The sequence below is a fragment of the Fukomys damarensis genome, unplaced genomic scaffold (assembly GCF_012274545.1).
Source record: "Fukomys damarensis isolate Sample0158 unplaced genomic scaffold, DMR_v1.0_HiC HiC_scaffold_2, whole genome shotgun sequence".
NCBI classification, from domain to species: Eukaryota; Metazoa; Chordata; class Mammalia; order Rodentia; family Bathyergidae; genus Fukomys; species Fukomys damarensis.
In genome coordinates, this window is record NW_022900914.1 from 50,105,740 (window position 1) to 50,123,016 (window position 17,277).

Consider the following 17,277-nt stretch of genomic DNA (forward strand, 5'->3'; position numbering starts at 1 on the left):
TTTTTTTTTTTTTTTTGTCACTTTTGGTTCTTACGCAACATCATTTCATTTTTACATTTGCCAAATGCTCCTACTGAAGAGTTTGAAACAGGATTGCTGCAAGTACTAAAGACAATTGCAAAACACTTTGATCAGTACAGCACCTCTGTGGTCCTCTTGGTGCTGTGATCATTTTCAGAAAAATTTTAGGGCAGATCCCTACTCGGAGAAGAAAACCAGCCCTCTAAACAATATCAGCACTGGGTAGCCTTTTTCTTTATACTGAGGAGCCCATGTTTTCTCAGTGCAGGGTTTCTTTGGGTTATAAGCTTTGCTCACATGTTGAAATGTGAGTCCACCCACTTGAACTTTCTTAGGAACATACTGGTTGTGTCTGCCATGGGTGATGAGAGATTTATGAGCCGAGAAGTCACTCAGTGTCTGCCTCCATTAGTGAAACACACCCTTGTCATTCTGAGGAGCCTTTGAAATGTCCAAAGGGAAAATTGCCAGCCAGTTGGTGACACATCCCTGGCCTTTCCACAGACAAGATAAAAGTTGGAAGGACATTATTCTAAATTGTTAGTTGTGGTAGCCCTGAAGTCATGTTAGACAGTGTCACACTATGGGGACCCACTCACTGACTCCAGGACACGTTCAAGGGGAGAGGATATTGAGGCAGACTTGTAGAATTCTTTACTATAGAGGCCAGGCTGCCACCCAGGCAGTGTCTGTGTTGGTACTCTGCATCTCCAGTGAAGCCTGAGCTAAGGGAAATGGGACCAGCTCTCCCTTAGCTCCAACACCACCATAGCTGGCTTTGGACATTGAGAAGTACCTTTCTTGGGACATGGGCTTCCCTCTGCTAAAAGATGCCCAAATCCTTCCTACATCCCTGCTCAGGAAACTCATTACTGTAGCCCACCCTAGTTAGTCCAGGCAGGCCACTCTTTAAGACCCACATCCTTGCTGAGACTTTCTTTCACCAGATCGCCTGGCCTTGCTTTCCTCTGTCACATAGTACTAGCCAGAAACACTAATTTCTAAAGAAAACAGTGTCACCTAGTGTTGGAAAACTAAAATTACTCCAGCTGCCTTAGTTTGAGGGGCATCCCCTGCCTCTTCCCATGTTACCTACCTGCTCAGAAACTTATAGTGTGTTTACCGCTAGATTCTTGAGCTGTCCCAGGCTGTTCTTCTGACCTTTTTCACAGGAGCCTACAAATGGCCTGTAGGGGGAGTGTATCGTGAGTTGATGAGTGGCAGTACTACTATGCCCTGCATTTAATCAGATTGACATATTTTCTCTTGAAAATATGTAGTGGGGCTCAATATAAGATTTTATTTTTAAAAATCATCTTGCTGGAGAAGAGTTTTTTAAAAAATCACTTTCTTATACAAAATTTACTTTACCTACAACTCAGCTTGTTCTCTACTGGGCTTGGATGTTTCATTTGGCTGCTGAAGGTCTGGCAGCATGAGGGACGGCCCCCGCCCCACATCTGATTTCTTGACAGTGCCACATAAGTCATTCCTTAATTAACCATACCATATACCAGCCTCTAAGATGTGCATCTTCCCGTGTGTGTCCCATGTTGCATCTTCCCTCCCCAGGAAGGTTATGGTCACTGACAGAGGAACATTGCTGTTCTGTCTGTGTCTCCCTGCAGGTTCGAGAAGATGATCAGTGGGATGTACATGGGCGAGCTGGTGAGGCTTATCCTGGTGAAGATGGCCAAGGAGGAGCTGCTGTTCCAGGGAAAGCTCAGCCCAGGGATCCTCACCACAGGCAGCTTTGAGACCAAAGATGTTTCAGACATTGAAGAGTAAGTTTTTGCTACCACCGCCTCTGCTCAGTGAGCCACTGGATGTGGGGACAGGTGTCTAGGGAGACAGGAAGACGATTTGGCTCTGACCTTTTATGCAGGGCCACAGAGGGTCTCACAGAGGCCCATGGCACACTCCATTTGCTGGGCTCCATGCATGTTGATGTTGAGAGTCATACTGAAGTGACTCAGTGCTGGGAACGGTTGGCTCCCAAGTATTAGGGCTGGGATGTTGCACCGGGTTGACTGCTAAAGGCATCAGAGAGGGCACTTAATAATTGGTTTGTTTCTCTCTCCATGCCTTTCCCCTGAAGCTCTGACCTCACATCCTCATTAGAAATTCGCAAAAAGGACTATCCCAGTCGGGGATGATGGCACCTACCTGTAATCCCAGGACTCTGAGAGGCATGAAGTTGCAAGTTCAAGCCCAGACTTAGCAACATAGTGATTTAGTGCAACCTTGTCTCAGAGAAGACCCATCCATTCACAGTGCAGTCGGGGCAGACATGAGGTCCAATTTTTATTTTTAAGGAAACATTATCACAAGAGTTGGGCTTAGTTGTCTGTTTGTGAGATTTCCTCTTGTAGACTGAGGAGGCCCTGTGGTTTCAGGGTCCAGTTATAGAGAGGAGGTGGTTCTAGAACCAAGGGGGTCAATGAGCAAAGTTTAAAGGATTTTCTTGTAAGTAAAAACCCTAAAGGAACTGTGCCTTCCTGTTGCTAAGCCCCAGGAGAAGAGTATTCACACTAGCTAGTCATTTCCTCCCCTGTGAAGGGTGCTTAACTGAGGGTGTGCCAGCCTTTTACCAGCAGCTTCAGGCACAAATAGACTCTGGCTGCTCTAGAGTGAAAACAGCTCAGTTCCCTCATTCAGAGGTGGCTGATGGCAGAGGCTCCATTTGTCTGTGCTATTGTGAGCAAATAGCCCTAACTCACCAGCTCTGTGTAAAGCACTGCAAACAAGGCCTTGTCCTCAGATTGCACATACAGAGAAATACTAAGTTTTTTTCTCTTTATCGGTGTTGGGGGGGGAAGGGGCACCAGACATTGGCCCCGCCCCACACAGCTGTGATGAGGGATTCTGCCCTCCCTGGGAGATGGAGTTTGCTGGAGCTGAGACTTCCTTGCCAGCCCACAGTGGCCACACGCTTGCGCACAACATCATCTTTCTGTTTGCCAGGGAGAAGGATGGCATCCAGAAGGCCTACCAGGTCCTGGTGCGGCTGGGCATGGATCCCCTGCAGGAGGACTGTGTGGCTACCCGCCGGGTCTGCCAGATAGTGTCCACGCGCTCTGCCAGCCTGTGTGCAGCCACACTGGTGGCTGTGCTGCGGCGCCTCAAGGAGAACAAGGGCGGGGATCGGCTGCGCTCCACCATCGGGGTTGATGGATCCGTCTACAAGAAGCACCCTCAGTGAGTCAGCGTCCCTGGCCTGGAGGTGATGGAGGCCCGAGAGTACTTGGGACTGGTGACTCCATGGGCCAGTCCAGTGTGCATTCCATGGAGTTGAGGATCTATGTAGGATAAAAGTGTCCACTGGGCGGGTGGGAGCTGGAAGAAGTCATCCCTGGCACGTATGTATGGAGGTGATTTCTGGAGGCTACTGACATGGGCTCTGCTCAGCTCTCCCTGCTGCTGGGTGCTCTCCCTGCCACCTCTTTTTTATGAATTAGTTTTCATTCTTTACTCTTACGTGACTCTTAGCAGATCCTACAGGTGCTGTGTCCTCTTCTAGGGGCCACCCCAGCCTAATGGGTTACTGTAGTGGGTTATTCTCTCGGCTTATTTTGGTATTAAGTTGATCCCACTTTGTCCACGTTTTGATTCCGCTCCCATCGTATATACTAAAATGCTCCAATTTCAGTTGGGACCTGGAAGACACTTCTCAGTTGTGCTCATGGTTTTCCCATCATTTTTTCCTAATGTGAGTGTCAGATCAATGGACCTTCATTAACTGAATGGAAAATGTGAAAGTGACCCTGGAGGGTCCCTAGTCTCCTAACATAAAGCCTCAAGAACTTCAACGTACATGTGCATCCTATGGGGATCTTGTTAAGAGGCTGCTTCTGGGCCAGAAGTTCTAGAATGAGCTGGGATTCTGTATCTCTAACAGTCCCCAGTGAGGTGCTGCCCATAGACCACACATGGCATAGCAAGACCATGGCTCCATTCAGCTACCACCTGGAGAGGTTTTTGCTGAATTTTCCCGTTGTGCTCAGCTCTTCAGATACTTTTGGGATCTTTGGGAGAAACAGGCCAGAAGAAAGGCATTTCTGGCTGTTCTGTTTAGTGCCCTTCCTAGGGAACATCAAATGAAACAAATGATAGAAATGAAAAGTAAATGGCATCAGAGCCATGTAATTCCTTCAGGCTGCTCAGCAGAGATTGTTTGTAGCTTACTGAGCAGAGGAACTGATGTGCAGGCCAGCTTGATGAGGAAAAAGGAAGTCTCATGTGACTGTATGCAGGGATTGGTAGCTTGTTTAGAAGGGTTCTTTCCTTTCAGTGGGGGATAAACTCAGGCAGGGTTGGTCACAGTCAAGTTACCTGAGATTTTTCACAGTGGCCCCTAATTTAGGAGAAGGGAGAGAGGAGGTTGAGGATAGCATCTGCTTCCACAGGGGTCTCCTAGTGTTTGGGGTTGAAGCAGTCAGCCATTGGGCAACCATTTGTATCACAGCTCTTAACTGTGGACACCTGTCTCTCTCCCCCTTTGGTGGCTGCAGTTTCGCCAAGCATCTTCACAAGGCAGTGCGGAGGCTGGTACCTGACTGCGATGTTCGCTTCCTCCGCTCTGAGGATGGCAGTGGCAAAGGGGCAGCCATGGTGACTGCGGTGGCTTATCGGCTGGCTGACCAACACCGAGCCCGCCAGAAGACCCTTGAGTCTCTAAAGCTGAGCCATGAGCAGCTGCTGGAGGTCAAGAGAAGGATGAAGGTTGAGATGGAGCGAGGTCTAAGCAAGGAGACACACACCATTGCCCCTGTGAAGATGCTGCCCACCTATGTATGTGCTACCCCAGATGGCACAGGTATGATGTAGCTGCCTGACCTGGTGTTGATGCTCAGAAAGCATAAACCGTGGACATTCAAACCAGAATTTCTTCAGCTATTTTACTTTAAGTGAATGTTAGTGTTTCGTATAGTCAACCAGGGGTTCCCGGAGAAAATCAAACAGTAATATTAGTCAGTAGTTACATAGTGCTTATTATGTGTTAACATATCCATTATATATTAATTCATTTAGTATTTTCTAACTGTTAAAACTTTGAAATTAATTTCTGCCATGTTTGGCAGAAAACAGAGGAACTTGCCCCAAGATCATACAATTGGTAAATGTCAGCTGGAATTCAAATGTAAGACTCTAGGCTCCAGTGCCATCTCTCATAACCATCACATCAGTCTGGGTCAGGAGGGAGCCCAAAAAGTATATTCCACCGGCCAATTTGGCCCTTGCCTGTTTTTGTAAATAAAGTTTTATTAGTAAGCAGCCATACCATCTGTCTATACAGCATTCATAGCTTCACACTCTCCTGCCAATGTTGGATGGCTGAAACAAACTATATAGCCTACGTAGCTTAAAACACTAGCTGTCTGCCAGATTTTTGACTTCTTATATAGGTCTTGTAACCTAAAAAATTATCTTTCCCAATTCAGAGAATGACTGATGAGGAGGTCACCATAGCATGGTTAGTGAGGTTCTAGAGGTTGAAACTGGAGTGTGGTTCCTGCTCAACTTTTTCTACCATTGTAGCCCTGAGCAAGTGACTTTGCCAGCTCAGCCAGATCTTGGTTGACCATGAAAGCAATGAGATGCCTCCATCCCAGAAATGCCTAAGCGTTGGATGAGGACTGTACGTGAGGCTTTTTGGCACATTGAACTTGCCCAAAAACGGGGAGGGGTTCTTACTTTAAAAGATTTCTCTTCAACTTCCTTTAAAGATCTATACTCTATTCTAGAGTCTAACCTAGGGTGGCTTTTGACTTGGCACAATGGTGTGTTTATAGATAGTTTTGAGTGTATTGTGTCAACGTTCCCCATGTTTTGGGTCCCCACACATGGACTTTTATGAGAGCCACTAACCAGTCGGAAGGGATGTGGTGGTGGGGGGGAGTCTTAATCATCTTCCCTAATAGGGGGAGCTCACAGCATTTCCCCCTGAAATTTGAGCTCTAAGGAGGACCCCCATTCAGTGGATGGAGCATGAAATCTGTCACTCTGCCACCCCAATTCATCATCTTCCTGGGTTGATATTTTTCAGAGAAAGGGGACTTCCTGGCCTTGGACCTTGGAGGAACGAATTTCCGGGTCCTGCTGGTTCGTGTGCGGAATGGGAAGCGCCGAGGAGTAGAGATGCATAACAAGATCTACTCCATCCCACAGGAGGTCATGCATGGCACTGGAGAGGAGGTGAGGCATGCTGACACCCCAGGAGGGCCCAATAGACTTCTTGGCTTCAAGAACAACACTGTCTCTGCTCAGCCATGGCCCCAGAGAGGGCTTAGTGGGGTTGTGATGCCAGTCTGTTTCTCCCTGGGTCTGAGACTGAGCTGAGCTTGTTGCTTCTGGGTAGAAACCTTGAGCTTGGGCTCAGGCCCTGCTGCAGGCAGCCTGCTCTGAGGAGAGCCTGTCTCTCAGCACCCCAACCTCTCCCTGCAGCTCTTTGACCACATCATCCAGTGCATCGCTGACTTCCTGGAGTACATGGGGATGAAGGGCGTGTCTCTGCCTCTGGGTTTCACCTTCTCCTTCCCATGTCAGCAGAACAGCCTGGATGAGGTAACGCTGCCTTCCTGGAGCACTTTCCAGGGCCTTCTGTAATAGACTAGATGAGCCCAAGTTTAGAGCTGGGGAGAAAGCTGAGCTAAGAGGAGGGAAAAGAGGGCCCAAGTGACCATTAGTAGGGGGCCTTCCTGGTGGGGATGAATTGATCAAGGCTAGTGGAAGTTAATAGTTTAGCTTGGCTGCAGTAGTTGTTTGGGACAGTGATGAAAATGATGATCAAAATTAAAATACTACTCAACTGTAAGCACTTTTTTGCCATGTGCTATATTGGCTTCCTGAGTGCATGATCTCCTTTAATCCTCACAGCAACCATATAAGATAGGTGTTTGTGTATTCATGTTGTCTGGATGTGGGTGTGTAAGCCAGGGCTCTATAGGGATGTGCTTTGTTCCTCTGAATCTCATGACACATCCAGGTTGATAAAATGCCAAGCTGACGGGCATGAAGCACTGAGCGAGTGCTGGAGGCACCGTGCAAGGGGGTGGTAGGGAGCACACAGCTCACTGGCAACTTCTAGAAAGGACCTGGGTATACTTGAAGCTGGCTCCTCGTGGCTGCCAAATAATGCTATCCTACTCCTCGTTATGCCTCAGGCTAGTTTTGTTGTCTCCTCATGAGGATGCTCTGGCTCTTCTCTGGTTCCACCTTTACTTCCCATTCCCCTTCAGCTTGCATCGGGTGTAGGAAATAGGTGGCTACAGGTCTGGTGCTCCTGGATGTTCTGCCCTAAGATGTAGAAGATCGAGCAGGCAGTGCTTGGACGTAGGCTGCTGACTTAGGCTTGAGAGCACGGTTATTTGAGTGGTTGCTTCTCTCTGTGTCAGTCACGTAGAAGCCCACATGCATGCCAAAGGTGTACGGTTTGCTGCGGGTGCAGCTGCCAGTAAAGAAGGCATGGTTGCTGCTGCCTTAGATACTTTCAAGTAAACTGGGCTGATAAAGTAAGCTCAGAATAGTATAAGCTGCATTTTGGAACATGCACTATGGAATGCTACAGTCCTGAGGACGCCAAAAGAATAAGGAGTATGTAGAAAAGTCAGGAGAAAGTTGTTTCGCAAAACTTTTCTTGAAAAATAATAATCTCTCACAATATAGACAAATATAAAAAATGATTGCTGTTAATTGTTTCTATGTGAATCATAAGATTCCAGGTCACCTTGTTGGATTTTATTCTGTTTCAATTATTGTGTAAGAAGCACGTGTGAAGTCTAGCATCATAAGAAGGAAGAGCGTAGTGGGAGGCAGTTCCTTCTGTCCGGCTCATCCTGCTCGTGTGGGGCCAGCAGGTGAGGTGTCAGAGAGGCCCAGGGGCATCCAGCTGTACTTTAGCACCACTAGCCTTGGGCAATCTCCCCAGCTGTTGGGACCTGTTCTTGTCTTATTACAAGGATCACTTGAGATGATGTTATTTGAACATTCTGTAGACTTTTATTTATTTATTTATTTATTTTTGTTTTTGTTTTTTTTAAATTTTATTGAGTTTATTGGTACATTTTAGGGATACAGTACAGTTACATTCATTGTTGGGATCATGTACCTCTACATGGCAAGTCTTGATTCTCATTTTTTCCCCTTACCTCTGCCCTCCCTTCACCCCCTCCTCCCCTCCCCATCTACAAACACTTTATTTTCATCTTTTCATTCTCTCACATTTTTTTCTTTTCTCTTTTTGTCCTTCCCCTATGCATCACACCTTCCCTACACCTTTAGCTCCTTTCTTCAAATTTCTAAATGTCAGTAATCTTATTAGAATCTTATGCATTGTTGCAGAATATTCACACCAGGGAAACTATTTGGTATTTACACATGTGTGACTTATTTATTTCACTTAGGAGTATATCTTCAACCATTTTCCTATGAATGAATCTATTCTCTCGCTCTTTATGGCTGAGTAATATTCCATTTTATAGAAAAACCACAACTTCTTTATCCAGTTTCCAACGGATGGGCAAATAGGCTGTTTCCAAGATTTAGCTATTACAAACTGTGCCGCTATAAACATGGGTGCACATACTTCTCTGTGATATGATTCTTTTAGTTCTTTTGGAAAGATACCCAGCAGAGGGATTTCTGGGGCAAATGGAACCTCCAGTCCAAGCTCTTTGAGGTATCTCCATATTGATTTCCATAGTGGTTGCACTAGTCTGCGCTCCCACCAACAATGGAGGAGGGTTCCTTTCTCCCCACAACCCCGCCAACATTTGTTATTGTGTGATTTCTTGATAGCAGCCATTCTTTGTGGGGTGAGGTAGAATCTCAGTGTTGTTTTCATCTGCATCTCTCGAATGACCAGTGATGTGGAACATTTTTTCATATATTTTCTTGCTGCTTTTACTTCTTTGTCTGAGAAATGTCTGTTCATTTCGGATGCCCATTTTTGAATTGGGTCTTTATATTTGGGGGGACTGATTGTTTTTGAGTTCTTTATATATCCTTGATAATAGTCCTTTGTCTGAGGTACAGCTGGTAAAATTTTTTTCCCACATTGTAGATTGTCTCTTAGTTCTCCTGATGGTTTCTTTTGAAGTACAGAAGCTTTTTAGTAAGATGAGGTCCCAGTTGTTGATTCTATCTGCTAGTTCCCGTGCTACTGAGGATTTGTTCATAAAGTCTTTTCCTATACCAATTAGACTTTTATTTATCTGGTGCTGAGAATGGAACTCAGGGTGTCATGCATGCTAGGTAAGCACTGTATCACTGAGCTACACCCCCAGCTCTTGTAAACTTTAGAATGTCAAATACAAACCTTTGCCAGAGAAGTGAAGCTAACTAATAGACAAGAGAGGTGGATGGAAATAAAAACACCCTAGTCGGGATGTGGATGTTTAAATTAAGGCCCTCACAGGGACGTACTGTGTTCTTCTAAATCTCCTGGGACACACCTGGGTTGATAAAGTGCCAGGTTCATAGGCACGAACCACCAAAGAAGCCCTGGAGACAGGAGTGGGTGGTAGTGAGCACATAGCCTCCTGGTGAGTTCTGGCCTCTTGGGAAAGGGATCTGGAGATACCGGTGCTGGTTCCCAATGGCTCCGGGAAGAAAAGACCCCTCTCAGGTGCTATAACGTCAGCATCTGTTCCCCAGATGATCCAGTGACACTGAAGGACCACATTAAAGGTACTCAGGGATTCTGCAGATGGTGGAGAGCTTCCCTCACTGAGAAATGTAGGACAGCAGCAAACTCTAGACATCCTCTCAGCTATGGCAGGAGCGTTTATTTATGGAATGCTAGAGTAAAAATTAAGAGACACCCATGACCACTTTTGACAAATGACAGGGTAACTGCTTTGCCCAGTGGAGGAACAAGTGCGTAAGGACACTTGCTCAGTGCTATGAGCCCATTCATGGAGGTGAGGTTCTCCTGTCTTCAAACTGTAGGTCTGTCAGGTTACATCAGTGCCTTGGTTACTTGTCAAGTGGTGTGATTGTGGTAAGTGTTCTACAAGGTTGCTGTGAGGATTAAATGTTGTGATACCCAGTAGGTGGTGCACAATAGGTACTCAGTAAATCCAAGTGAGTACCTAAGAAACAGGTTTAGGATCCTTTGTAGGTGAGATTTCTGGTTATTCCAGGGAATGTGTCTCATCTGTGAGTTTGAGGTCTAGAAGCACAGCCAGGCTCCAGAAATGACCCAGGAAGCCTCTCTGATGTTGTCTCCCCATGCACATGTGATTTTCAGAGCATTCTCCTCAAGTGGACAAAAGGCTTCAAGGCATCTGGCTGTGAGGGTGAGGACGTGGTCACCCTGCTGAAGGAAGCGATCCACCGGCGAGAGGTAGGAGAGGCACAGTGTGAGACCTCCTGTGTCAGTTTCTTCATGCTTGAAGTGAAATGTGTTTCAAAAATGGGTGCAACATTGAGTTCTGTTGCTTCGGTTGGAGGAAAATTAATTTAGCCACTTAGCAATGGTTGAACATCTCCTGTTAGCTCTGCTCTGGGTATAGGGATTCATGAGTGACTACAATAAGATCTAGCTCAATAATCAAAAGCCTGACCCAGTGATGAGTGCCATCAGGGCTATGAAAGAAAAAAAAAAAAAAAAAAAAAGATGGACGAGAGCAATCAGGGAATCTAACTAGCACAACCAGGGACCAGGTCTCTCTGAGCAGAGACTTGAATGGGATGAGAGAGTAAACTATGATATGAGTTATTTTATGCACATATAAGTCTCCATTACAGATGTCTGATAGTTGAATATTTGGGTTCATTTGTGGACTAGATATCTGCTTCTGCCCTCTCAGGAGTTTGACCTGGATGTAGTTGCGGTGGTGAACGACACGGTAGGAACTATGATGACCTGTGGCTACGAAGACCCTCACTGTGAAGTTGGCCTCATCGTTGGTAAGGACACCAACTACCCTTCCCTCATGGGGACGCTCAGTGTCGGATGGGTGGAAGGCAGGTGTGAGCGAGATGCCCTTCTGATCGGTAGGCACGGGCAGCAATGCCTGCTACATGGAGGAGATGCGTAACGTGGAGCTGGTGGACGGAGAAGAGGGGCGAATGTGTGTCAACATGGAATGGGGGGCCTTCGGGGACAACGGATGCTTAGATGACTTCCGCACCAAATTTGATGTGGCTGTGGATGAGCTCTCCCTGAACCCTGGTAAACAGAGGTAGGCATGCAACTGTGTGGGCCACACAACCCAGAACTGGCTGCAGCTAGTGATCAAGCGATCAGAGCCTTCACCACAGCCCCCAGGATGCTTTCTCTGTTGAGTTGCTAATGGGTTTCCTTGGAAGAGTTTCTTGTGAAAAATACCTGGAAAATTCTGAATTGGCAAATATAAGCAGACCTTGGAGAACAGGAAGGAAAGCATTGGAACCCAGGTCTTGAGACTCTAAGGAACAGAAATGGAAAGTGGGACCACCCACTGCCCTGGGAGAAGCACTGCTGGGTTGACCCCTGCAGGAGCCAATCCTTTTATCCTCTTCAGCCATCCGGCATCTGCTGCCCTCTGTTGCCAGTGTCACAACACCCCATGGATAGTGGTGGTGTGGCCATGGGGAGGTCTCAGCTGAGGGACTGTGAGTTCTGACACATATCCCATTTGGAAGAAGTTATCTGTAGGGTTTCCTAGGTGGATTAATCAGGAATCCTAGTCCTACAGAACACACTTTGCAAGACATTTGTTTACCATACAGTTCCCAGGCTAAATAAAATGCCTCTGGGAAGAGGCTGCAGTAAGGTAAGATAGACCAGGTTTTGGGGATTTTGACTTTGTGAAAGGCACTATGCTAGATCAAAAGACCCCTCAAACCATGTCATAGTCACCCCCAGCCAGCTCCAGTGGTCACCTCGAGGATCTGCAGCCGGCGCTAGTAACATGAGAATACTGATCAGGTCCAACAGAAAGCATGCTACCTGCCTAGTGGAGTTCAGGATTAAGAGTCAGTGGGCTCAGTGAGCATCCTTCCCTGTTCCTGGAGGTGTGGTGGAGTTTTGGTGTGTATTCCTTCTTGAGGAGTGGAAATAAGCCCTGAAAAGGAAATGAGCCTAGACGGTGGGGTCAATCTGAAGGAGCCCTGTGGGCCTTGGGTACTGTAGTGAGGTGGTAGGTCAGCATGTATGGCCACCGGAAATCCTGCCGAGTGAATTAAGCGGCACCTTCCCCACTAAGGGGAGACTGCTGCCCTATACTTGTCCCACCACCTTCCTGCTTAACCTCCATGAATGTTACTCATGTTGCAGGTTTGAGAAAATGATCAGCGGCATGTATTTGGGTGAGATTGTCCGTAACATCCTCATTGATTTCACCAAACGTGGGCTGCTGTTTCGTGGCCGCATCTCAGAGAGACTCAAGACAAGGGGAATCTTTGAAACCAAGTTCCTGTCTCAGATTGAGAGGTATGACTTTGGGGCTAGTGGAACTGTGTCCTCCTTTTTTCTCATGGACAGATAAGCTGAAGAAATTCCACAGTTCAAGTGAGCTTAGGGTGTGGCTTAGACAAAGGTCAGTTTAGTGGTTAACACATTGTTGTATAACATTCTCTTGACAGTTTGTTGAGTGTGGCATGAGGCCATGAAATGTGATAGTGTTGGAATTTAGATAAAAGAGCAAAGCTAGAAAGAAACCTGCTTATAGGATATAAGTTGATATCACAGAGAAAGAAAAACTAACAAAGGGTCTATGCTTCCCAACTGCTGGCTGCAGTAATTGGGCCGCCAGGATTGAGTACAGGTGGATCATGAGGCATCCCATTAGAGCAAAGTCTTGCTTCTCCAGTCTAATGGCAGAAAAGTCAGCTCCAAATTAGAATGGTGAATTTTAGAGCCCTTTAAAAATTAATGCTGTTATTGCTCTCAGGTAATAGACTAGGAACTTGACATGAATAGACCCCTTGGGCATCTGTACCGATGAGTAGAGAAGGGTGTATTCTAGTTTGCATGTCTGTTCATGTGCAAGGAGATGATTCTGGGTTTCTAAAGTATTTTGCAGTGTGTGATAGCATTTATTTTCTTCGTGTAGTTTTATTTACACCCATATCATAAATAGTGCATGACCGCAGGAGTCTAATGCTGGTCAGAAGTGTCTGTGTTGTGCAGAGCCATGGACAGCAATGAGAGAAAGGATAAGAGAATTTTGCAACTGGAAGCTGCCACACACTGGCATTGCCATTGCCTTATTATTTCCAAATGAGTGGGATGTGTAGGCAGTGAGCCTCCTTTGAATAGATAGTGAGCCACCTTCTGTTCTGAATATCAGTTGTATAGTGGCAATGTCACCTTTTATGGCCATTTCTTTTCTTTTTTTTTGATTTTTTGAGACAGGGTCTCACTATGTAGTTGAGACTGACCTGGAACTCACTAGGTAGCCACGCTGATCTTGAATTCCCAGCGATCCTCCTGCCTCAGCCTCCCGTGTGCTAGGATTGCAGGCGTGCGCCACCACGCCCTTTATGTTCTTGACTTTCTTGGGAAGAGTCAGAGTGGTACCATAGGAGGGGCAGTACTCTGATTTCAGGGGCAGGGCCCACTTTGCAGACCCCCAAGGAGCCTCTCTTGATAAGGGAGCTAGGGCCACCACCGTCTCTGGGAGTGACTCACCACTCCTGTCTCCTCCCCAGTGACTGCCTAGCCCTGCTGCAGGTCCGTGCCATCCTGCACCACTTGGGGCTCGAAAGCACCTGTGACGACAGCATCATTGTCAAGGAGGTGTGCACTGTGGTGGCGCGGCGGGCAGCCCAACTCTGTGGTGCAGGCATGGCTGCTGTGGTGGACAAGATACGAGAAAACCGTGGGCTGGACACCCTCAAAGTGACAGTAGGTGTGGATGGGACCCTCTACAAGCTGCATCCTCAGTGAGTATGGCCCTGGCCTGTTGTCTCTTCCCTTCTCCCATTCCATCTTTACCTTATAGTAAATTCTCAGCCATTCCAGAGTGTTTAATGTTTACAGTTTGAAGATTAACAATCAGAAGCAGGCCTGTGATTCACCCCGCAGCACTGGAAGCCTCCTCCTGTGCCCTCCCACGTGCATTCCTCTTTCCCCTGCCAGGGACCACAGCTGGGTTCAATCAGTCTCTTGCTTTAATTTTCCCATGTGCTTAGATATAAATCTCTGAGTGGAATCACATGGTACCTTTTCTGTGACTTTTCTCACACACTGCATGTATGATTTTTAAAAAACTTTTTCTTTCCTTCCTTCCTCCCTCTTTCCCTTTCCTTCCTTCTTCCCTCATTCTTCCTCCCCCTCTCTCATTTTTTTCTCTTCCTCTCTTCTCTTCCCCTTCCTTTTTTGTCCTACCCTTCCTTCCTTCCGGGTGACATCTCTCTATGTTGCTCAGGCTAGCCTCACGGACCCCAGATTTAAGTAATCTTCCTGCCTTGGCCTCCCAAGTAGCTGGGACTATAGGTGTGCACCATCACACCTAGATAGTGTTTATAGTTTTGAAAGGTATCCACATTGAAATGTGCAGTTACACTTCATTAATTTTGGATATCATACCTTTGTATGAGTATGTTATTTCATCTGTTGATGTGATATTTGGGTCATTTGTAAATTTTGGCTATTGCAAACAGTGCTGCTGTGAGTATCTAGCAAATATACAGGTCTCAAGTAAGACTTTTTTTATGGACTAATGCAGAGATTGGCAAATAATGCCACCGACTGCTTTTGTAAATAAAGTTTTATTGAAATGCAGCCACGCCCAAGTGATTATGTATTGGCAATGGTGGCTGCTGTCACAGGGAACAATAATTGCAACAGACCACTTGGCCCGATTGCCCCGAGATGCTGAAAGTATTTGCTGCTTGCTCCTTTGTTGAGAGTTTGCCATCTTCCATTATGGAAATACTAAATTTCATTTTCATTCTACTTTCCTTCTCTATTTCTTCTTTCTCTCTCCCATCACCATTTTGCTTCTCTCTTCCCTCCCTTGTATGTTTTGAATACTTTGTTGGAAAGTCAGGAAGTGTCCCAAATACTATCCCCTGGAAGCTTTTCAGCTAGAAGTTAAAGGGGTAGACCTGTGCCCTAGTAGCAGCAGGCACAAGATGGAGGGGAGGACAAAGAGTCCTGGATTGAACAATGACCCGCACTCTCTGTGTGTGTTGGTTAAAGAGGGAATCATGGAAGACCCAAGTGCCTTTCCTTGATAATCAGTCATATTGTGAAAATAGGAGCCTGAGCTCCAGTTGTGTGTTGAGAGATGGACTGTGTTAGTCAGCTTTCTGTAACTAATAAAAGACCTGAGATAATCTGCCTATAAAGAGAAAAGATTTATTTGGAGGTTTTAAACCATGATTGCTTGGCCTTATTGCTTTTCAGCCTGTAGAAAAGCAGCACACCATGGCAGGAGAGTATGTGGAGTGAAACTGCATACCTTGTGAGTGGAAAGTAGAAAGAGAAAGATAGGGTCCCACAGTGCCTGCCGTGGTCACTCAACCAGTGACATAAATACCTCCCAACTCTTAAATGTTCTAGTATCTCCCCACAGTCCCAAACTTGGGACCAACCTTTTCACACATGGACTCGGGGGGGGGGCATTTCAGATCCAAACTATAGCAGGGATGGAAGAAACCTAGCTAGCAGCCCTAGAGCTTAGTATCCTCCTCTTCACAGATGGTAGGGCATCCAGACCCTGCTGTGTGGGTTGGATAGTGACTGTTTCCTTTTTCAAGTCCCATATGGAGAAAATCACACTAATGCCCTAAGAGCAGCCCTGTACATCTGGTCACCCCTCTCCCGCTTAGGAGTAGAAAAACTTATTGGGGAATAGGAATGGGAATAGCAATAGGGAATAAGAATAGCTCTTGAGAGACAGGAGGGGTCCCGAATGGGCCCTACCTGCCCCTTTTGTTTCCACTTGAGTTTTGGTAATGTGAAGCCTCACTCTTGGACAACATACAACCACACATGTGGGTCTTGGTGCTTCCCTGCAAAGTTTATAAACAGTGAGGCATGTGTGTGGCTTATGACTTAAGAGCAGAATTCACCGAAGGCATTTATCTCATAGTTGAATCTTAATCCCTCAGAGGCAGGCTCTGAGGTAGAATTTGGGCATCTAGCATTTTCCAGTCTTAATTTTCTGGTACACAAGACATAATAAAGGTCTACCATATTGTAGCTGGTATCCTTTTCTTCTTAATTATTCCTGGGGTTCTAGCATCAATTATTAGGGTCTCACCTCTGAGGACATAAATCAACGCATGACTAACATGCTTTTCCCTATGTCTTTTTTACCCTTTCTCCAGCTTTGCCAAAGTCATGCATGAGACAGTGAAGGACTTGGCCCCAAAATGTGAAGTGTCCTTCTTGGAGTCCGAGGATGGCAGTGGGAAGGGGGCGGCTCTCATCACTGCCGTGGCCTGCCGCATCCGTGAGGCCGGACAGCGATAGAACCCCTGGATTGGAAGGGGCATCTCTGCTTCCCCTTTCCCTGTTTAAATTATAAGGTGTCATCCCCTCGTGCCAGAGACAGGACCCCTTGGCTTTTCTTTAGGAGAAAGGACCCCGGCGGACTAGATTTTTGTCTCTGAATAAGTTCACTGTAGAGTTTGGTCCCTAAGCCTTGCATTTTCTGAGGTATAGAATAAGGATTTGTTCACTGTGGTCACAACCATTCCCACTAGTTCACTTTTTAAAAATGTGATTCCCTGGCCAAGTTCCACGTCCGTGTGCAACCCTACAAGATGGAAGCAGTCCTAAAGGTGGGGTTGCCTCCCCTAGGAGCTGAACATGACATTTCTAGGTGGGGAGCATCCCCTTGAATGAACATTGATGCTGATTCTCCAGTGAGAGAACTCAGAGGTTTCCACTAATGATGCAAGCCTGGTCCTCCTGCAAGCAGACTCAGAAGGGCAGAGAGGTGGCGAGTGGAAGGAAATCTCATGGGCACCCATGGGGCATCCTTTCTTTGACGTGAGTGTTTCCCTGTAGAGTCCAGCATTTCCTATTCTGCAGTCAAGGAATCCCAGGTCTGGGCAGTGAAACCAAAGCCAGGAGTTGACACATCCCATGAGTGGGTTCATCTCTGCATCTCACTGTGGGTGCATGGATCATCTCTGAGCAGCGAACCTTTGGGGAAAGGGGAACCTTTGAGATTATTTTTAAAATTTTTCCTGTAAAAGTGGAAATACTGTATTTTAATTTATATGTGAAACTTACTTAGTTCATGAAGTAGGTCTGCTCTTCATTATGTAATTGATTGTATGTAATGTATTTATATATGTTAATTTGTTTTA

The 17,277-nt window shown here is 46.3% G+C and overlaps 1 protein-coding gene across 2 annotated transcripts in view; it reads left to right on the forward strand.

Annotated features, from left to right (window-relative positions):
• Hk2 (hexokinase 2) overlaps positions 1-17,230 on the forward strand; it is a 61,646-nt gene extending 44,416 nt beyond the window's left edge. For both annotated transcript variants that reach the window (XM_033765047.1, XM_010631599.2), the window contains exons 8-18: positions 1,650-1,805; positions 2,986-3,219; positions 4,533-4,837; positions 6,068-6,216; positions 6,466-6,585; positions 10,271-10,366; positions 10,833-10,932; positions 11,024-11,207; positions 12,284-12,439; positions 13,660-13,893; positions 16,288-17,230. In XM_033765047.1, coding sequence (XP_033620938.1) covers positions 1,650-1,805; positions 2,986-3,219; positions 4,533-4,837; positions 6,068-6,216; positions 6,466-6,585; positions 10,271-10,366; positions 10,833-10,932; positions 11,024-11,207; positions 12,284-12,439; positions 13,660-13,893; positions 16,288-16,432 — 1,879 coding nt within the window. In that variant the 3' untranslated portion in view covers positions 16,433-17,230. The remainder of the gene's footprint in view (positions 1-1,649; positions 1,806-2,985; positions 3,220-4,532; positions 4,838-6,067; positions 6,217-6,465; positions 6,586-10,270; positions 10,367-10,832; positions 10,933-11,023; positions 11,208-12,283; positions 12,440-13,659; positions 13,894-16,287) is intronic.
• The last annotated feature ends 47 nt before the right edge of the window (positions 17,231-17,277 follow it).